General features: G+C 49.9%; 2 protein-coding genes across 3 annotated transcripts in view; both read left to right on the top strand.

Annotated features, from left to right (window-relative positions):
- Positions 1-17412, top strand: part of LOC144096904 (uncharacterized) — a 66191-nt gene extending 48779 nt beyond the window's left edge. Inside the window, exon 3 of the mRNA XM_077629724.1 lies at positions 16859-17412. Coding sequence (XP_077485850.1) covers positions 16859-17243 — 385 coding nt within the window. The 3' untranslated portion in view covers positions 17244-17412. The remainder of the gene's footprint in view (positions 1-16858) is intronic.
- Positions 1-20644, top strand: part of LOC144096778 (protein 5NUC-like) — a 414953-nt gene that overhangs the window by 139481 nt on the left and 254828 nt on the right. The window lies entirely within an intron of this gene.

Below are 20644 nucleotides of genomic sequence, written 5' to 3'. Positions count from 1 at the left end.
CCAGTTTCCAAGCCATGCTGTCAGTTTCAAAGACGCCTCTCAACAAGGCGAAAAGGAAAGAGTAGGTGTTTATTCCTACACACTAGATTGGAGTTATTCTTCCCTGATTTTACACCAATTTTTGCGGCTGAATTTCTTGCTATTGCTTTGGCCTTTCACAAAGTCCCCCCACTGTTTCTCAAGGTATCATCCTCTTGGACGGTCTCTCAGTCATGGCTGTGCTTGAAAGTTAGGGAACTAGTCTCTTGTATTGATCATCGAGAGCAGCAATGGCGTAGAGGTAGAGCGTCCGCCTCGCGTTCAAGAGGACCGGGGTTCAAATCCTGGTGCCGCGCAATTCTCCACCGGGTTTTAAAAAAACCCCGCGTGTCGATGGAATTGCATAACCAGGCCTGGGGTGCGGCCTGATCTCGGTGACCAAAACCGACAACGCACTCCTTCACCAGAACAGGACTTGGCCACCCTGGTGTAGTACTAGGCCACAACCTTCTATGAACAACCAATTAACCCTCCGCCCTCAGTCCCCAGCGGCTGCGGAGCAACTGACCACGGCGGCGGCCAGAACTGTGACGCATCGGAGGGTGCTAAGAATCTGAATCGCCATTGGAATCTGAATCTGGCAAAGTTTAACGATAGAACTTTATCCAATGAGGCTTGCCTAGCAGTGCTGTTCGAGGAACTAGCGGGAATTAAATGGGATGTGATAGGGCTTAGCGAAGTTAGGAGGACAGGTGAGGCGTATACAGTACTAAAGGACGGACACATACAGTGCTATTGCGGATTAGCGGATAGACAAGAACTAGGCTTGGGATTCCTTATTAATCAGGATATAGCTCGCAACGTAGATGAGCTCTATAGTATCAACGATAGGGTAGCAGCTATAGTAATTAGGCTGAATATGAGGTGCAAGCTGAAAGTAGTGCAGGTCTACGCGCCTACATCCAGCCATGATGACCAGTCTGCTGAGAGCTCCTGGGGACGTAGAATCGGAAATGAATAAAGTAAAATCACAGCACACTGTACTGATGCGCGACTTCAATGCGAAGGTGGGCAAGAAGCAGGCTGACGACCACGCGCTAGGTGACTATGGGATAGGCTCTAGAAATAGCAGGGGAGAGTTATTAGTCGAATTTGCAGATAGAAATAATTTACGGATCATTATTGCCTTCTTCCTCAAACGAGAGAACAGGAAGTGGATCTGGAAGAGCCCCAATGGTGAGACTAGAAATGAAATCGACTTCATACTATCCGCTAGACCTAGCATTGTTCAGGATGTGGCCGTCCTCGGAAAGGTGCGTTGTAGCGACCACAGAATGGTAAGGTCTCGAAATAGCTTAGACTTGAAGAGGGAACGGATGAAGCTAGTGAAGAGGAAGACGATTAACGAGTTAGCCGTAAGAGGGAAAGCACTGGAGTTTAGCATAGCGCTGCAAAACAGATATTCGGCTTTAACTGAGGAAGACGATCTTGATGTTCATACAATGAACGATAATCTCACAGCCATCATTATGGACTGCGCACTAAAAGTAGGCGGTAGGACAGTTCGACAGGATACCGGAAAGCTATCTCAGGTGACGAAAGATCTGAATAAGAAGCGCCAAAGCGTGAGGGCGTCTAACCCTACCGACAGAATAGAACTGACAGAGTTATCGAAGTTAATAAATAAGCGCAAGATAGCCAACATTACGAAGTTCAATATGGAGAGAATCGGACATGCTCTAAAGAACGGGGGTGGCCTAAAAGCGGTGAAGATGAAACTAGGCATAGGTAAAAACCAGATGTATGCGTTAAGAGACAAGCAGGGCAATGTCATTTGCAGTATGGATAAGATAGTTGACGTAAGTTCTACACAGACCTGTACAGTAGGCAATGTAATCAGAACGTTAATGAGAAAGACAGCAGTGCACAGCAATGCGTCATCCCGCCTGTAACGAAACATAAAGTTAAGAAAGCCTTAGGAGCAATGGAAAGGGGGAAAGCAGCTGGGGAGGATCAGGTAACAGCAGGTCTGTTTAAGGATGGAGGGGATATCATACAAGAAAAACTAGCCACCCTGTATACGCAATGCCTTATGACCTCGACTGTTCCAGAAGCTTGAAAGAATGCAAACATTATGTTAATTCATAAGGAGGGAGACGCCAAGGACTTGAAAAACTGCAGTCCGATCAGCTTACTATCCGTTGCCTACAAAGTATTTACTAAGGTAATCGCTAATGGAGTCTGGACAACCTTAGACTTTAACCAGCCAAATGATCAGGCAGGCTTTCGTAACGGATATTCTACAATTGATCATATTCACACAATCAATCAGGTGATAGAGAAATGCGCAGAATATAACCAACTTCTCTATATACCCTTCATTGATTATGAAGAAGCATTCGACTCAGCAGAAACTTCAGCAGTCATACAGGCATTGCGTAACTAAAGGGTAGAAGAGCCTTATGTAAAAATTCTTGAAGAGTATTTTTACATAAGAGTACTGAAGAGTATTTTTACACGACGGGCGACTGACAAACCAGATGGGGTCCAATCTTCAAGCACTTGACGCCACCAACCACCTCGTTCTCTTCCTCTCTCAACCCAGCGATGTCGACGAAATAGACTTGGCATCGCCTCTACGTGAGCGTCACACTTCCCCCTACGCAGCCGAAGCCCGCTGGGCGAGTCAAAAAGCACCGCGGGAATGGTAGGGCTTCAGCCGGGCAATGTGAGTCACGTCAGTTCTTGTAGAACGACGGCCGCTTGCCGTGAGACGCGCTATGCGGTAGTTGAGGCCACTATTTATCTCAATAATGACATATGGTCTATCGTAGTGGCACAGCAGCTTTTGGGACAGTCCCCGCTTTCGGACAGGCTTCCACAAAAAGACCAAATCACCAGGTCTGTAAGTGACGTGACGGCGGTGGGCATTGTAACACGCTTTGGCCCGATCTTGGGAGGCGAGAACACGAAGGCGGGCGAGACGCCGGGCCTCTTCGACGAGACAAACTGTCTCGGCGATGGAAGGGTCTTCATGAGACTCGGCAGAAAATAGTTATATGGTGTCCAGGGTGTAGCGTGGAGGGCGAGCATACAGTAGAAATAAGGGGCTGAATCCAGTAGTCTCATGGCGCGCGGTATTGAACGCGTAGGTAATGAACGGCAGGCCGCTGTCCCAGTTTTTATGTTTCGAATCAACGTACATTGAGAGCTTGTTGGTAATTGTTGGGTTCGTGCGCTCAGTTAGCCCATTCGTCTGGGGATGGTAAGGCAAAGAATGGCGAAAATGCGATGCGCAAGAACGGAGAAGCTGTTCGACAACGTCAGCGGTGAGCTGCCGACAACGGTCACTGATAACTTTTTGGGGTCCATGGCGGTGAACTATGGAGCGCATCATAAACGAGGACACATGAGACGCCGTAGACGAGGGTAGGGAGGCCGTTTCACAATACCGAGTGAGGTAATCAACACACACCACTATCCATCTGTTCCCTTGATAGTATTTGGGAAATGGGCCAAGGAAGTCTATGCCCACTTGCTCGAATGGTGCGGAAGGTGGTGTCACAGGGTGAAGCTGACCAGCAGCAACGCTAGTAAGGCGCTTATATTGTTAGCACTGAGGGCAGCTAGCGACGTACTGCTCAGTCGTGGCGCACATTTTCGGCCAATAGAAGCGGGCCTGGACACGGTGGAGCGTTCGTGCCGACCCAAGATGTCCAGATGTAGGGTCGTCGTGCATGGCCTGCAAGACGGAGGTGTACAGGCTCTGTGGAACTACCAGAAGGAAGCGCTTACCCGTAGAAGAATAATTTTTCTTCCATAGCAGACCATCTCGCAAGTAGAAGTGGTTTGCACCGGAGGGGTGTTCAGCCTCCGCAAGAAGAGGTCGCAGGGTCGAATCTCGCTGCTGCTCGGCTTGGAATATGGCGAGGTCGGGAAAACACGGTGAGGCTGACGCGACGCAGTGATCGAAATCATCAGTGTTAGACTCTGTCTCAGAAAGAGGCAACCGCGAAAGACAGTCCGCGTCAGCGTGCCGGCGACCGCTCTTGTAGGCGACTGTGTAGTCAAACTCTTGTAGCCGGCGAGCCCACCGTGCAAGGCGCCCACAAGGGTCACGAAGGTTAACGCGCCAGCAGAGTGCTTGATGGTCGGTGACGATGGTGAACGGGCGTCCGTAGAGATACGAACGGAAACGCTGCGTGGCGAAGACGACGGCGAGGCATTCCAGCTCGGTGACCGTGTAATTGCGCTCCGGCTTACTGAGTGAACGACTTGCATACGCAACAACGTGCTTTTTTCTGGTGACGGCATTTAGACGATGGTAATCCACACAGAAACGCCATGATCTGTCTTTTTTTCGCACAAAGATTACTGGAGCAGCCCAAGGACTCGAGGACTCTTGTATAACACCTTTGGTTAACATCTCCTGCACTTGTTCATTAATCACCTTGCGTTCAGACGGAGACACTCGATAGGGCTTTTGTAGGATCGGATGTGAGGCGCCAGTGTCAACCCTGTGCAAGGTCCGACCCTGTGCCAACCCTGTGCATGGCCAACAGAGCACGACGCTCATGCGTGGAAAGCGACTTGTCGATCATGCGAAGAAACTGCGACTCGTCGTAAAGCTCTGGTGGTGCAGCGCCCAAGGCGGTGGTAACCAATGCAACGGATACCGGCGTGTCGTGGCTGCATGACGCAAGCTTGAAGCCTTCAGGCAGAACTACAGATTCTGTCGAACAATTCACTGTCCAGAGTAGTGCTTCCGTTGGTGACAGAAACCATGGCATGAGGAACCAAGATGTTCTTCTTCATGCAGTTAAAGTTATTCGGCTCCACAGTCGTATCAAACACGTCGAGAGGGGTATTGGGGCAGGAAACGGGTACGCATACAGCCGAAGGAGGAGGCATGACAATATCTCGAGTAACACAAAACACACTTTCTTCACTGCACGAGCCTTCCACAAGGCCAGAGGTGGAACATTTGCCGACGTTGAACTCACTGGTGTGACAGTCGACGTTAGCGCCACACAGCTGCAAAAAGTCGAGGCCAAGAATAACATCGTGCGTCGACCGGGCGAGCACCGCCATTTCCGTGCTGAACACTTCACCACTCAAATAAACCTTAACACTACACACTCCAACTGCAGGCAACGGTTCGCCACTCACACCACAAAACTGGACATTTTTGTCTCATCGAAACAAGACTTTACGTCCGAGGCGACACTTAAACGCAGCACTCATAACTGAAACAGTAGCACCGGTATCCACTAAAGCCAGCACAGGTAATCCATCCACTAGCACATTCAGTTTGTTTCGTAACATTACTACAGGCAGAGGTATCTCTTCCAGCGGCAGACGTCCAGCGACCTCACCCCCATCGGTCGCGCCGACTAGTTTTCCGGCGGAGGTGAGGAGGATCGGCGCCGGGGTGATGGAGATCGACGAGTGCGGAGAGCTGGAAGGGGTGTCACACATCTATGCGATGCCGGCGAACGATTTCTCATTTGCGCAGACCATGGGTTGTCGGAATCAGGCGTGTAGGATGGGTACCGGGCAGAAGCTGGTTGGTAATTCAGCCGTGGAGGATAGGTAGAGGAACCGTAACAGGAGGGCTGTCACTGTCGTCGACGGGGACAAAATCGCGAGATGTGACCGGGTTGGCCACAGCGGTAGCACACAAGAGAAAAATCAGCAGCAGGCTGCCCCGGCAAGTAGTCATCATACGAAGGACCGGGCCGAAAGTTCTCGTCGTATGTGGCCGGCGTAGGATGGTAAAATCGGGACCGGTGTTCCGGGGCCGATCGCGGTATGTTGCTCGGCTGCAGCCCTCGGGGTACCCGGTGCTCCTCAAAGTCCGCTGCGTTAACGGCGGCTGGCGGAGGAGGGCGCGTGGGATACACAGGAGGGAGAGCTGAGAAATCCCGTGTGAGGTTCAACGACCTGGTCAACTCTTCGCGGACGATGGAAGCCAGATCACATGACGATGATGTGTCTACAGCTGCCACCGTCGTCACCCCGGCCAATCGGCCAAATTTAGGTGTGATGCGACGCATTTTCAATGTTTCAAATGTGCGGCAGTGCTGGATTACGTCGGACATGGACTCAAGACATTCTTTGACAATAAGAAAATTATAGACGACTTCGGCGAATCCTTTAAGTAAATGGCCAACTTTGTCCTCTTCTGTCATGTTCGGAGAGACGACCTTGCATAACTTGACGATTTCCTCTTTCTACTTCGTACATGTCTCACCGGGAAGCTGAGCCCTTTACGCAAGCATTTGCTCAGCACGCTTCTTCTTCGCGACTGAGTCGCCGAAGCACTTCTTCAGCTCCTCTACAAAGCAGTCCTACGTTGTGAAATAATCATCGTGGTTGTCATACCACGTTAGGGCCGTGTCCGTTAGGGAAAACACAACATTGGCAAGTCGAGCGGAGGAGTTCCACTTATTGTAGCGACTCACGCGTAGGTAGTGGGTGAGCCATTCATCCACGTCGTCGCTGGTTGAGCCCGCGAACGACCGTGGCTCCCGGTAATGCTGCCACGAACTGCTGGGCACAGACCTCGGAGCGTCGCCGTCCAGGGACATCATGGGCACAGAAGGCGGTAGACCAGCAATGTGACGACTCCAGCGACGGTGAAGCAGGGGATCCCTCTTCGGGGAAACAGTATACCAGGCACCTTCCACCAAGATGTTACGTCCGGGGTTTATTCAAACCACGACGGGCGACTGACAAACCAGATGGGGTCCAATCTCCAAGCACCAGACGCCACCAACCACCTCGTTCTCCTCTTCCTCTCTCTACCCAGCGATGCCGACCAAATAGACTAGGCATCGCCTCTTCGTGAGCGTCACAATATATATATATATATATAAATATATATATATATATATATATATATATATATATATATATATATATATATATATATATATATATATATATATATATATATATATATATAATATAAAATCACCAAGAATTGAAGAAACATAACAGGATTTAATTCACGACGTTTCGGCTGGAGGACCAGCCTTTTTCGAGTGTAGCACAGCTTTTGAAACACTCAGCTTTTATAGAGCGTGCGCGAGGTACAAAGTTTGTTAAAAACACTAGGGGGGGGGGGGAGGGAAGAAACCAGGAAGAACAGTTTTTTTTTAACAAAGGAAGAGAGAGAATCGGTGACAATCTAAGAAGGCGTCTCCTAACCTGAATGCAGGTGTTCCCAAGGGGCCGGAAAAATTTTTCTTTAATAACAAAAGGATAAAAAGATTAACATAATAAAATTAGAAAAAGGGGGAGATTCTTTCCCACCACCTCAGGGCTGCCTTGGAAAGGCCCTCGAGGTGTCGCTTCTCTCAGCATTTTGGTGACAAGCGTGAAGGGCTGGACCCCTGTACAAGGAGGAAGCTACATTCCAGAGAAACTGGTATTACGATATTACCAAGCCTTGTACAATGGCTCTTCTTTCCGTTTTTCACTACTTTCTTTTTTCCTTTTTTTGTCCTTTTTTCTTTGTTAGAGGTCTCGTTTGCATTCCTCTTTACTCCCCTCCCACCCCCCCCCCCCCTACCAGTTTCTCTGGAATGTAGCTTCCTCCTTGTACAGGGGTCGAGCCCTCCACGCTTGTCACCAAAATGCTGAGAGGAGCGACACCTCGAGGGCCTCCCAGGCAGCCCTGAGGTGGTTCGAAAGAATCTCCCCTTTTTATATTTTTATTATCTTACTCTTTTTATTCTTTTGTTATTAAAAAAAATTTTCCGGCCCTTTGGGAACACCTGCATTCAGGTTAGGAGACGCCTTCTTAGATTGTCACCGATTCTCTCTCTTCCTTTGTTAAAAAAAAATGTTCTTCCTGGTCTCTTCCCTCCCCCCCCTAGTGTTTTGAGCTCGTGCTTTGCTGTAAACTTTGTACCTCGCGCACGCTCTATAAAAGCTGCGTGATTAAAACGCTGTACTACACTCGAAAAAGGCTGGTCCTCCAGCCGAAACGTCGTGAAATAAATCCTGTTATGTTTCTTCAATTTTTGGTGATTTTATATTATATTGACCAAATCAGCTGCCAGATATCACTTCTGGTATATACAGTGTTGTGCGTTTTTATCGCTGACACTTTCAAAAATTTCCCCGCCTCAACCGCTGGCTCGTTTGCGGTGAAACTGCACACAGAGCTTGCGTATTATGGTAACTTTTGTATCGTAGCAAGTTTAACAACGGTACTTACTTAGTTGAGCCGTGCATGATGCGAAAACAATCGTCTACGTAGAGATCGGCAACCAAAACCCGCAGACGACGCTTTTTCGCTGAAGGGCGGCAGTGTCGCCATATGTTTGCGGTAGCGCAAAGCGTCACGACAAGGCCGTCGAGGAGAGCGTTGCAAGGAGCGCGGGCCGTTTGAATATGCCGTTCCTGTCGTTTCGTCTGCTTCTACTGAAGCGCTTACAACATTTTCGACTAATTAAGCGAAAAAATATCGGAACAAATGATTTAACGAGGCTTTACCTTTTAAAGAATATTATTTGCAATGCTCGCCTCGGCGGCCTTGCCGTGACGGTTTCCACTGCCCAAAGCAGATGGCGCCACTGCCGGTTCTCAGGGAAAAAGCGTCGAGTGCGGGTTTTGGCTCGCCGATCTCTCGTAGACGCTCACGTTTTCGCATCATGTGCGCCTGAACAAAGTAAGTACCATTGTCAAACTTGCTACGATACAAAAGTTACCATAATACGCAAGCTCTGTGTGCAGTTTCACCGCAAACGAGCCAGCGGTTGAGGCGGTGAAATTTTTGAAAATGTCAGCGATAAAAACGCACAATACTACATATATATATATATATATATATATATATATATATATATATATATATATATATATATATATATATATATATATATAAATCGCAACTGCACAGCTACTGTAGTCCTCCATAAATTCAGCAATAAAATTACAATAAGGAAGGGCGTCAGAGAAGGAGACACGATCTCGCCAATGCTGTTCAACGCCTGTTTACATGAGGTATTCCTAGCCATGGATTGGGAACAGTTGGGAATAAGAGCTAATGGAAAATACCTAAATAATCTGCGATTTGCTGATGGCATTGCCTTGCTGAGTCACTCAAGAGGTGAACTGCAAATCATGATCAATGAGTTAGACAGGCAGAGCAGAACGCTGGGTCTAAAAATTAACATGCAGAAAACCAAGATAATGTTCAACAGTCTAGCAAGGGAACAGTACTTCACAATTGGCAGTAAGAGGCTGGAAGTTGCAAAGGAATACTTTGGGCAGGTAGTGACAGCTGATCCGGATCATGGGAGGGAGATAACTAGAAGAAGAAGAATGCGGTGGAGCGCATATGGCAGGTTCTGTCAGATCATGAGTGGCAGTTTACAAAATTCCTTCAAGAGAAAAGTGTACAACACCTGTATCTTACCGGTACTCACCTGTATGGGCAGAAACGTGGAGGCTAACGAAAAGAGGTCAGCTTAAATTAAGGGCAACGCAGCGAGCCATGGAAAGAAAAATCATAGGTGTAACGTTAAGAGACCGGAAGCGGACAGAGTTATTGATAACAAACGCTGATTATTTATATCCTAGTCCAAATCAAGAGGAAGATATGGGCTTAGGCAGGGCATGTAATGCGATAGCAAGATAACCGCTGGTTTTTAAGGGTAACGGAGTGGATTCCTAGGGAAAGTAAGCGTAGCAGGGGGCGGCAGAAGGTTAGGTGGGCGGATGAGATTAAGAAGTTTGCAGGCAAAGGGTGGATGCAGCTGGCAAAAGACAGGGTTAATCGGAGAGACATGCGAGAGGCCTTTGCCCTGCAGTGGGTGCAGTAAGGCTGATGATGATGATGGTGATCGATCCGTAATGTACTTTGTGCCACTTCAAGTCGAAAAGCTACGTTTTCAGTGGATCCCAGGGCATTGCGGAATTACTTCCAATTTGATTGCCGATTTCTCACCGAAATCATCCAGGAATGGGCCTGTTGGCCATGTCGTTCCGAACCTCACACTGCTGGCCACGACCCGTTATGAACGTTACCAAATACACCAGTACCTGAGCCATGAGCACATCCTTGATACACCGGATTTCGAACATTCAAAAATCCCATGGAACATACGTACTGTCACGTAGTGGTGACGGCAGTCTAAGCAGCGATGAAGACGGACGAAAGGGTCTTCTAAAAGAAAATTGTTTATCGGGCTGACTTGCACTAAAAATGGACTGAATCACTCGGCGGCGGCGAAGCGACAAGCGTTCTCGGCGGTCGTCGAACAGAATGCCGGCCGCTGTCGGCCGTGCTCAATTTAAAGCTGATAGCGAACTTTCGAGATAAAGAGCGCAAAATTACTAGAACGTTCCGGAACAACGTAGAATCAGCTCTCCCTGGCTGCGATCAATCGAGATAAATCTGTGTCGCGTCTTGCGTAGCAAACAAAGCGATAAAGTGATGTGGCGGAAGATTTGAAAAACGAACACACTGCAAATATTCGCGGCATTACTCCCCTCTCAAAGAAGCATCGACCCGATGCATTAAAACAAAATGCGACTAGTAAGAAAAAAAAAAACGGATCTTGCGAAAATAGAGCATGGAAATGCAGCGGCCTTTAGCGCTCATAATACGGCTTCAGACGGACTACATGGACAACTTCTGGTCGTACGCGGCGTCGCTGGTGTGCAGTCATTGCGTCAGGGATGACTTCATAATCCAGTTCACCCAGCCGACGAAGAACCTTGTACGGGCCAAAATAGCGGCGCAAAAGCTTTTCACTCAATCCACGGCGGCTAATGGGCGTCCACACCCAGACTTGTTCTCCCGGCTTGTATTCCGCATTGCGTCTTCGTAGGTTGTAGCGTCTGGCGTCGGACCGCTGCTGATTTTTGATCCGTAATCGGGCAAGCCTTCGAGCTTCTTCTGCGCGTTGAAGTTAGGCGGCAACGTCGACGTTCTGTTCTTCTGTAACGTTGGGCAGCATGGCGTCTAGCGTGGTCGTGGCCTCCCTGCCATGAACGAGCCTAAAAGGCGTCATCTGGGTTGTCTCCTGCACTGCGGTGTTGTAGGCGATTACGACGTAAGGCAGGACGACATCCCAGGTTTTGTGTTCGGCATCGACATACATAGCGAGCATATCGGCGATGGTCTTGTTCAGGCGCTCGGTCAGTCCGTTGGTCTGCGGATGGTATGCAGTTGTCCTCCGGTGGCTGGTTTGGCTGTAGCGTAGGATGGCTTGCGTTAGTTCCGCCGTGAATGCTGTTCCTCTGTCCGTGATGTGCACATCGGGGGCGCCGTGTCGAAGAAGAATGCACTCCACGAAAAATTTGGCGACTTCTGCTGCTGTTCCGTTCGGTAGGGCTTTCGCCTCGGCGTAGCGGGTCAGGTAGTCGGTCGCTATGATGATCCACTTATTTCCAGATATTGACGTTGGAAAAGGGCCAAGCAAGTCCATGCCAATCTGCTGAAAGGGCCTTGAGGGAGGTTCAATGGGGCTCAGAAATCCTGCTGGTCGTGTGGGAGGAGTCTTTCGTCGCTGACGATCTCGGCAGGTTTTCACATAGTGTGGGACATCGGCAGACAGTCGGGGCCAGTAATACTTGTCTTGGATGCGGCGGAAAGATCGAGTAAACCCGAGATGACCAGCTGTCGGCTCGTCGTGTGAAGCCTGTAGGCCTCGTTCGCGGAGACATGTAGGTACAACAAGGAGGTAGGCTGTTTTGTTCGCTGTAAAGTTCTTCTTCACAAGGACCTCATTCTGCACACAGAAGGAAGACAGTCCTCGCTTGAATGAAGCGGGGGGTGAAGAAACCTTGCCTTCCAGGTACTCGATGAGGCCTTTTAGGTCGGGGTCCGAGCGTTGCTGCAGAGCAAAAGAGCTTGGGCTGATGAGTCCCAGGAAGGCATCCTCATCGTCGTCCGGCGGCGGTGCATCTACAGGGGCTCGTGAGAGGCAATCGGCGTCAGAGTGCTTGCGTCCGGACTTGTAAACGACGGTGACGTCAAACTCCTGGAGACGCAGACTCCATCGAGTGAGTCGGCCAAACGGGTCCTTCAAATTGGCAAGCCAGCATAGCGCGTGGTGGTCGCTGACTACCTTGAACGGCCAGCCGTATGGTAAGGGCGGAATTTTGACGTAGCCCAGATGATGGCAAGGCACTCCTCAGTTGTCGAATAGTTAGCCTCGGCCTTGGAAAGGGAACGGCTAGCGTATGCGATGACTTTCTCCAGCCTGTCGCTTTTTTGAACGAGGACGGCGCCTAGTCCCACGCTGCTTGTGTCGGTATGAACTTCAGTGTCGGCGTTTTCATCAAAATGCGCAAGGATCGGTGGGGACTGTAATCGACGCTGAAGTTCGTTCAAGACTTCTGCTTGCGGCGCTTCCCATTTAAGCGGCACGTCTGCCTTCGTTAGTTGGGTGAGGGGCTCGGCGATGCGCGAAAAGTTTTTCACAAATCGGCGCACAGTCCGAGAAATCTGCGCACTGCTTTCTTATCGGCCGGTGGTGGAAACTGTTCAATAGCAGCTGTTTTCTGCGGTTCTGGGCGTACTCCTTTCTTGCTAACGATGTGGCCTAGAAACAGCAGCTCTTCGTAAGCAAAGTGGCATTTCTCTGCTTTCAAGGTTAGGCCAGACGACTTGATTGCGTCTAGTACTGTTCGAAGTCTTTTGAGGTGCTCTTCAAAGTTCGAGGCGAAGACAACGACGTCATCTAAATATACCAGACAAATTTGCCACTTCAGGCCTGCCAGCACTGTATCCATTACTCGCTGAAACGTCGCTGGTGCGGAACAGAGACCAAATGGCATCACCTTGAGCTCAAACAGCCCATCCGGAGTGATGAATGCTGTCTTCTCGCGATCTCTTTCGTCGACCTCAATTTGCCAGTAGCCGCTCTTGAGGTCCATCGATGAGAAATATTTGGCGTTGCAGAGGCGGTCCAGTGTGTCGTCGATGCGGGGGAGGGGGTAGACGTCCTTCTTTGTTATGTTGTTCAAGCGGCGGTAATCCACGCAGAATCGAAGTGAGCCGTCTTTCTTTCTCACTAGAACAACCGGGGCCACCCATGGGCTGTTTGAAGGCTGGATGACGCCGTCGCGAAGCATTTCATCGACTTGGTCCCGGATGGCTTGTCTCTCTCCGGTGACACACGGTAGGGGCTTTGACGGAGAGGTTGGACGTGTTGATCCGTTATAATGCGATGCTTGGCAATTGGTGTTTGTCGCACCTTCGGCGATGTCGAAAAACACTCACTGTAGCTTTGAAGCAGATTGGGGATCTGGTCTTGTCTGTTCCGGTGCAGGGCTGGGTTGATGTCGAAAGTGGGCGAGTTCTCTTGGTCAGGCGAATCTTCTGCGGAGGGGTCGGAGAGAACGAAGGAGTCTCGTACGTCAGATATTTCGTCGAAGAAAGCAATCGTAGTTCCTCTGTTAATGTGCCGGTATTATTCGCTGAAGTTAGTCAGCAGTACTTCGGCCTGGCCATTGCGCAAATGTGCGATGCCTCTTGCGATGCTGATTCCTCGGTCTAGGAGCAACTGCATGTTGCCCTCGATGATGGCTTCAGCGTTAATGGCTTTCGTGGCACCTGCGGTCAGGATAATGCTTGATCGGGGTGGGACGCTCACTTCTTCCTCCAGGACCCTCAGGGCAACGTGATTTTCCCGAGTTTTCATCGAAGCGATGGCTTCGTCCGTCGAAAGCGTGATCAGCTTGGATCGCAGGTCGATGATCGCCTGATGCTCATTAAGGAAATGCATACCCAAGATCATTTCAGGGGAGCATTGCGGTAGCACAACAAAGGTCGCAGGATAGGTATGTCCTTTGACAGTCACTCGCGCTGTGCATCGTCCTGATGGCGTAATGAGGTGGCCCCCTGCGGTGCGAATTTGTGGGCCGTCCCAAGCCGTTGTGACTTTTCTCAGCTGCGCAGCGTATGTTCCATTCATCACCGAGTAATCGGCTCCTGTGTCGACTAGAGCGGTAACTTTCCGGCCGTCGATAGTCACTTCTAAGTCGGAGGTCCTGGCTCTTGCATTGCACGTCGCTCTTGGCTTCGGGTCACGGCTTCGTCGCGTATGCGAGTCGCGGGTTGGGCCTGTGGTCGAAGCTCTTCTGGATGGCGGCGTCGTTTTCAAGGCAGCCTGCGTCGTGGTCGGGGTTCTCATTGTCATTGTGTGCGGCGTCGGTGCAGCGAGTGCCTGTTCTACATGCGGCGTCGCAAGTGCAGCGTCTTCATGGGGCGTGGTCGGTGGAGGATCTTCGGCGTTTCGCTCTTGAGCAACCTCACCTCCAGAGGTTGCTGCCATTAGTTTCCCCTACGGGCGCTGGGAGACCTTCATCGTACTGCGGCTGCGTAGCTGCGGCGTGGCGACGCAAAGCGCGAGGTTGTCGGCGATGGTGAGCGCGAAAAGCAGTTCGGCGTGTACTCTTCTCGACGCAGGCACTCGTCGATTTCCTGGGGACGTTGTCCGAAGCGTGGTCGTGGTGCGTTAACGGCAAATCCTCGAAGAACGATACGTCGGTACGGGCAGTGAAGAAGAATATGACCGGCCTCACCGCAATGGAAGCACTACGGCCGGTTGTCGGAAGTCCTCCAGGCGTCGCATTTCGTGGGGCTTGAGCGTCGGTCATAGACTGGGCGGGCGGGGGCTGGGAGGCGACGTTGTGGAGCAAGTGGCTGATCTCGGGGAGGACGTGGGGGTTGTCGTTGGGGCTGGGCAGTCCTTACTGCAGCGGCGTAGGTCATGGACTGGGGTTCTGTGGCCGTCGGGGTGCCAAGTGCCTGTTGCACTTCTTCCCGTATCACGACCATCAGAGTCGCAGCTTGTGGCTGTGGGGAAGATGGCAGTAATCGGCGTTGCTCCTGTCGGACGATTTCGCGGATAACTTCCCGCAGGCTGTCACTGGTGGTGGCCGGCGTGTCCGAACGGATAGCACAGGCAGAGGAAGGGCGATTGTACTGCCGAGCTCGGACGCCGAGGTTCTTCTCAATCGTGCAGGCTTCTTGCATGTATTCATCGACTGTCGTTGGCGGCTGGCGGACGAGGCTGCCAAAGAGCTGTTCTTTTACGGCGCGCATTAAAAACTGAACTTTTTTTCCTCGGTCATCCCGGGGTCGGCGCGGCGAAATAGGCGCTTCATCTCCTCGACGTAACCGCAGACGGGCTCATTCGGAAGCTGGATCCTGGACTCGAGGAGTCGTTCGGCTCTTTCTTTCCTCACGACACTGGTGAATACCTTCAATAGTTCTCTCTTGAATAGCTCCCATGTAGTAAGGGACGACTCGTAGTTTTCGTACCACGTGCGTGCGAAGCCATCCAGTGAGAAGAACACGTGTTCAATTTTTGCCGCATTATCCCACTTGTTGAATGACGCCACGCGCTCAAATTGATCCAACCATTCTTCAGGGTCTTCGCCTAGGGATCCATTGAAAGTTGGCGGCACTCGCGGCTGCTGTAGTATGATCGGTGTCGACATTTTCGGCGAGGTTGCGGTGCTCGTAGCAGCGTCTTTTTGCTGTCTGATACAGTCCGGCAGTTTCCCGTACTCAGGCTCCTCTCCCTGGAGATGTCGGCTTTCTCGCTGAGCTGCTGGCTCGTCCTCGGGTGCGAATCGCTGAGGGCTGGCTTCACGACTTGAAGGGGGCGTCCGGAACATGGAAGGCTACCCCGCACCTCCACCAGATGACACGTATGGTGACGGCAGTCTAAGCAGCGATGAAGACGGACGAAAGGGTCTTCTAAAAGAAAATTGTTTATCGGGCTGACTTGCACCCAAAATGGACTGAATCACTCGGCGGCGGCGAAGTGACAAACGTGCTTGGCGGTCGTCGAACAGAATGCAGGCCGCTGTCGGCCGTGCTCAATTTAAAGCTGATAGCGAACTTTCGAGATAAAGAGCGCAAAGTTACTAGAACATTCCGGAACAACGTAGAATCAGCTCTGCCTGGCTGCGATCAATCGAGATAAATCTAGTCGCGTCTTGCGTAGCAAACAAAGCGATAAAGTGATGTGGCGGCAGATTTGAAAACGAACACACTGCAAATATTCGCGGCAGTACGTTCTTGCGGATCCAGACAATGTGAGGTTTCCATGACCCGGTTGCGCTGCAGGATCGTTCGCCTTAATCTATATTTATGCTGTTCTGGGTTCACGCCGGCGAATCTATGTGCGTCATGAGGGGACATTGAAACGATAGATCATTTCAGCCACTTCTGCAGGAGGATTGCACGGCAGAGAACTTAGTTTTGGCAAAATACTCTCGCTCAATTAGGGCTGCCGTTTACTGTTGCCGCCCTCCTCTCCTTCGGTGAAAGCGTCAGAGGGCATGCCATTAGGCAGGCGTGTCAGTTTCTTCACAAATATTTTATTGAAATCGGGAGATTTGTTCTGGTAACTTCTCGATGCCTTTATTTCTCTCAAATTATTTTTTCCTGATTAGTTCTTTTAAATTTAGTTATTCAACCAAAACTGCTTTGTTTCTTCGATTTTTATTCCTATCTCCTCAATATATCTCAAAATTCGTGATATTTTTTTCCTCACAGATTCCTCTATATTTATGAGCCGTTGGAGATTAACCTGGATGAGTTTTTTTCTTATTTGGACATACACCCAACCCTGGCCAATCTCCCACCGTGGGTATGTGCCATCGTGCTTGAGGCAACAACAACATACAATCGCACTTCTTGGACACACAATCGGGAAGAAACGATTTTGTTTGCTCTAAACATCTTGATTAGTGCTCTTGCACTAAGAGAGCTGCGAGGGAATTTACAATGTTTCGATCTATTGCCAGCTGCGAACTTTCGATGAAGCCAGCACGTTCGCGTGACGGGTGCTTTGGCGTCTTCGCTGCGGGGTCTGATATGCGAGGCCCGGGGTTCCAGGGCAGAACTGGAGAGGCTGGAGGAAGAAGCCCGCCACGAGCTCCCCAGCTTCACGGCGTGCTTCTGCTGCAGCGTAACGCTGATTGCCCTGGCCGTGGCCGTCCTGGTGCTCTTCTTCGTCCCGGCGGCCCACGAGCTGCCGCTGTACTTGTACCCACTGCAGCGGACGGGGCCCCGCAGCACCGCTGCGCCCACCACGCCGCCTTTCCAGTTGGACACCGGCGCCACAGAGGACATCACAGCACTGTCCGGCGACGGCGGCGGAAACGAAGACATCTTCTCCGAAAAGAAAGAGACCAGAAACAGCAGCGTCAGCGTGGTGCCTAGCGCTGTCTTCAAATATTCATTCAGCACCAGCGTTTCCGACATCTACGATTCCATGTGAAATTACTTATTTATATCGTTCTCCTACAGATACTTGCACATTAAAGCAGGGGGGGGGGGGGTTGTAGCCTATATCAAAAACCCTTGTAGTCATTTCTAAGGTAGGCATTTTACAGAGAGGCAATAAAATTATTTACTTTTGTCACCGTTGTGGTGCGTCGGCTAGTACTGCATTCGGCTGCGTAGCCCAACGAGGAATCGAATGTTATCAGCGCAAACTACAAAGATTGCAAGGTGGTCGAAGTTAATCCGGAGCCATGGACTACGCGCGCTGACAGACCATGTGCAGCATGGAAGTTAAACCCTACTTATCACAGCATTCCTGCCTATTTATTTACGATAGTGTTCATCTAAGTACGTGAGGCTAGCAATGGTTAAGCAGTACACTTTCATGTTGCGAACAAATAGAAGTGCATCAGAAAGAAATGAATGAGTTAAGTAGTAGTCGACTGTTAATCATTCTAGAAGCAGGTTCACACTCCCATATAACTGAAAACACTCTGTAGGAAAGTGAGCAAAAACTGATAGTTTTAAAAATTACTCCATAGTAGCAACCGGGCTAGCTGTGCAATATCATACATCTATACATGTGAACAAGTTGACATAAATGACGGAAGCGAACAGTCACCGAAACCAAATAGCATATCGGATGTTGTAGTTTTTATGAATGGGAACAGAGGAGAAGGCCCCGCCGCGGTGGCTCAGTGGTTGGGGCGCTCGACTACTGATCCGGAGTTCCCGGGTTCGAACCCGACCGCGGCTGCTGCGTTTTTATGGAGGAAAAACGCTAAGGCGCCCGTGTGCTGTGCGATGTCAGTGCACGTTAAAGATCCCCAGGTGGTCGAAATTATTCCGGAGCCCTCCTCTTCTTCCTTTCTTCTTTCACTCCATCCTTTATCCCTTCCCTTACGGCGCGGTTCAGGTGTCCAACGATATATGAGACAGATACTGCGCCATTTCCTTTCCCCCAAAACTAGTCATTATTATTATCAGAGGAGAAGAATAAACAACCACATGCCGCCGGTGGGATCGGAACCCACGATCTCCGAATTACGTGTCCGGTGCTCTACCAAAGGAGCTAAGGTGGCAGCTGTCTAATCATCTGCTTTCGGGAATATTTATATGAGTGTCAGTGAACCTCGAGGGTGTTCACCAGTGCCATTCTCGTCTATAGCGGTGGACGTAGTACGTCGTGCATTACAGTGAGTGCCACTTAGGAACGAGGTTGAACGAGGAGGGTGGGAGCTGTGCGAAAACCCTCTTATGTTACCTACGATATCAAGACAGATTCGAGGCCCTCGATGGACTGTTTAGATGACAAGGAAATGGAAGGAGGTGCTCGTTATGACATAAATGACGGCGGCCAACAGTCTCCAAAACCAAGGAGCTTACGGGATATTTTTAAAGCGGAAGTTTCATTCGCCTGACGGCGCCGATTTCGCAGTGTCTTCACGGATAACCTTGAACAGTGCAGATATGACCTTGAAGCGGTTCCAATTAATACAAAAACGGAAGAAAATTGTAGGTGAGAATCGAACCCGGGCCACCGGCATGCGATAAGAGGGCACCTCGAATCCGGTACGCCTGCCCTACTCTTCTTAGTGAATGCAGGCACGTCTACTGAATGCACACCTGTCTATGGAATGTACCTTCGAGTACTGAGGCGTGCATGAATAATTTAACTACGAACATTGAAAATTACAGATATCCCAAGTAAGCGAATAGTGAAGTAAGTTTCCGGTGAATTCCCTTCCTTCATAGCGTGCAGTCGTAGCGCCATCATGCTGTGCCCACAGAAACCCCAACACGCAAACTACAGCGATGGTCCAGCAGGTGGCGCGCGTCTAACCCCAACACGCAAACTACAGCGATGGTCCAGCAGGTGGCGCGCGTCTAGTGAATGCGTCTAGTGATTGGAGAATTCGCAGTGGTGCGGTGCGGACGCCTGTTTCGGTGCTCTTCAGATTAAGCGTGGTGACCGGGACCGGACGGACGGACGACTGCGAGAGCGCTGTCACTACGACAAATAGATGAGTTCTTTCATTTAATATTTTGAGAGTTTAGATTTTTTTAGAGGCGTTCTTCGTATGTTTCATTTTCTTTCTAGCTGTGTTAATTGTTGGCGCTCATCCTTCGTTCGCTAATATTTTTACCGTATTCTCGCCTTCTCATGCTTTCTAGCAAAATTCGCGCCCTCATTTCTGTTCTTTCATTTCTTTCCATCTTTTGTTGTCATTAGTGCACACTCAATCCTGTTCTTCTATTCGTGTTTCCACATGTCATTCGTGCTTCATTTCATGGAACTCATTGTATAGTGTGATTATTGTTATCTTTTGATGCCCTAGTGGGTCCCGGTTCGTTCCCGCGCCTTGATTACTCCCCCTGGGGGGTTTTTACCTTGTGTGCGTATATAAGTGCGGGTTCAGTTTTCTTCAAATGAAAGTTGAATGATCAGCGCTCTGTACTATCTTCTTTCTGCTTTGTGTTCGCGCTGCTGGTACGTATAGATGTGACAATACTGAAACATTCGTCTAAGCGAGCACATTAATTCCCGTTCCAATGGTTGTTCGTGCAACCTTGTCATCCACTGAAGGAAACGGACTTGCACTGCTCTATTTTCAAACTCCATCATCCTCGGCAAACAAAGACCAGCTAACACGAGAAATTTTAGAAGCCTTCCATGTTCACAATAACACAGACGTTTGCACGAGTGATCTAGCCACAACACTCAGTGATAAGGAGATTCCCTGTTTATCTATAAAAACGCCTAACTTTCAAGCCCGCTTGCCCCGCCGCGTTGTGGTCTGTGTTTTCCACCGTTCGGTGTAAATATTAGCTTTGGTTTCTTCCTTTACTATTGGTGTTTTTTTTGGGAGAAGGAAAGCTTAAAAGGGTTGCTTCACCGAATAAAAATCAGTTGCGAGTCAGCGCCTGTGTTGTGTGTTTTTTCTTTTGTCTGATCTGTGTTCCCGCCATGATAATGATGAATCAGTACCACCTTGCTAAAATCGAAGCCTTAAAGAACGGTAAGAGGCACGCGTTTGACCGGTAACATTCCTTACGTAGGCCATCTCAACGTAGCCCAAGAAGCTGACCTGTGCTACGTGTGGTTGCAATAGAGCGCGGAAGTTCATGCCTATATGCGCAGGCAGGTGGCGTTGAAAAGCACCGCAGTGCGCCAGAAATGCTTCCTCTTCTCACTAGGCTTTCTTTTGGCACTGGGGTCAACGCAAGAAACTTCAGCGCGCGTTGTCTGGCTTCTGGGGTCGGCGTTCCAGATTCGGTGTCGACTTAGGCACTTTGCTTGCAGAACCAGCAGGTGTGGGCAACCAGTGTATAACCTTACGTCCTTCTCTTACTTGTAAAAGCTTCGTTCTCGCTCAATGTCTTTGAACTGTCGAA

This window comes from Amblyomma americanum, chromosome 7 (assembly GCF_052857255.1).
Source record: "Amblyomma americanum isolate KBUSLIRL-KWMA chromosome 7, ASM5285725v1, whole genome shotgun sequence".
Classification (NCBI taxonomy): Eukaryota; Metazoa; Arthropoda; class Arachnida; order Ixodida; family Ixodidae; genus Amblyomma; species Amblyomma americanum.
This window is presented reverse-complemented; position numbering and strand designations above follow the sequence as displayed.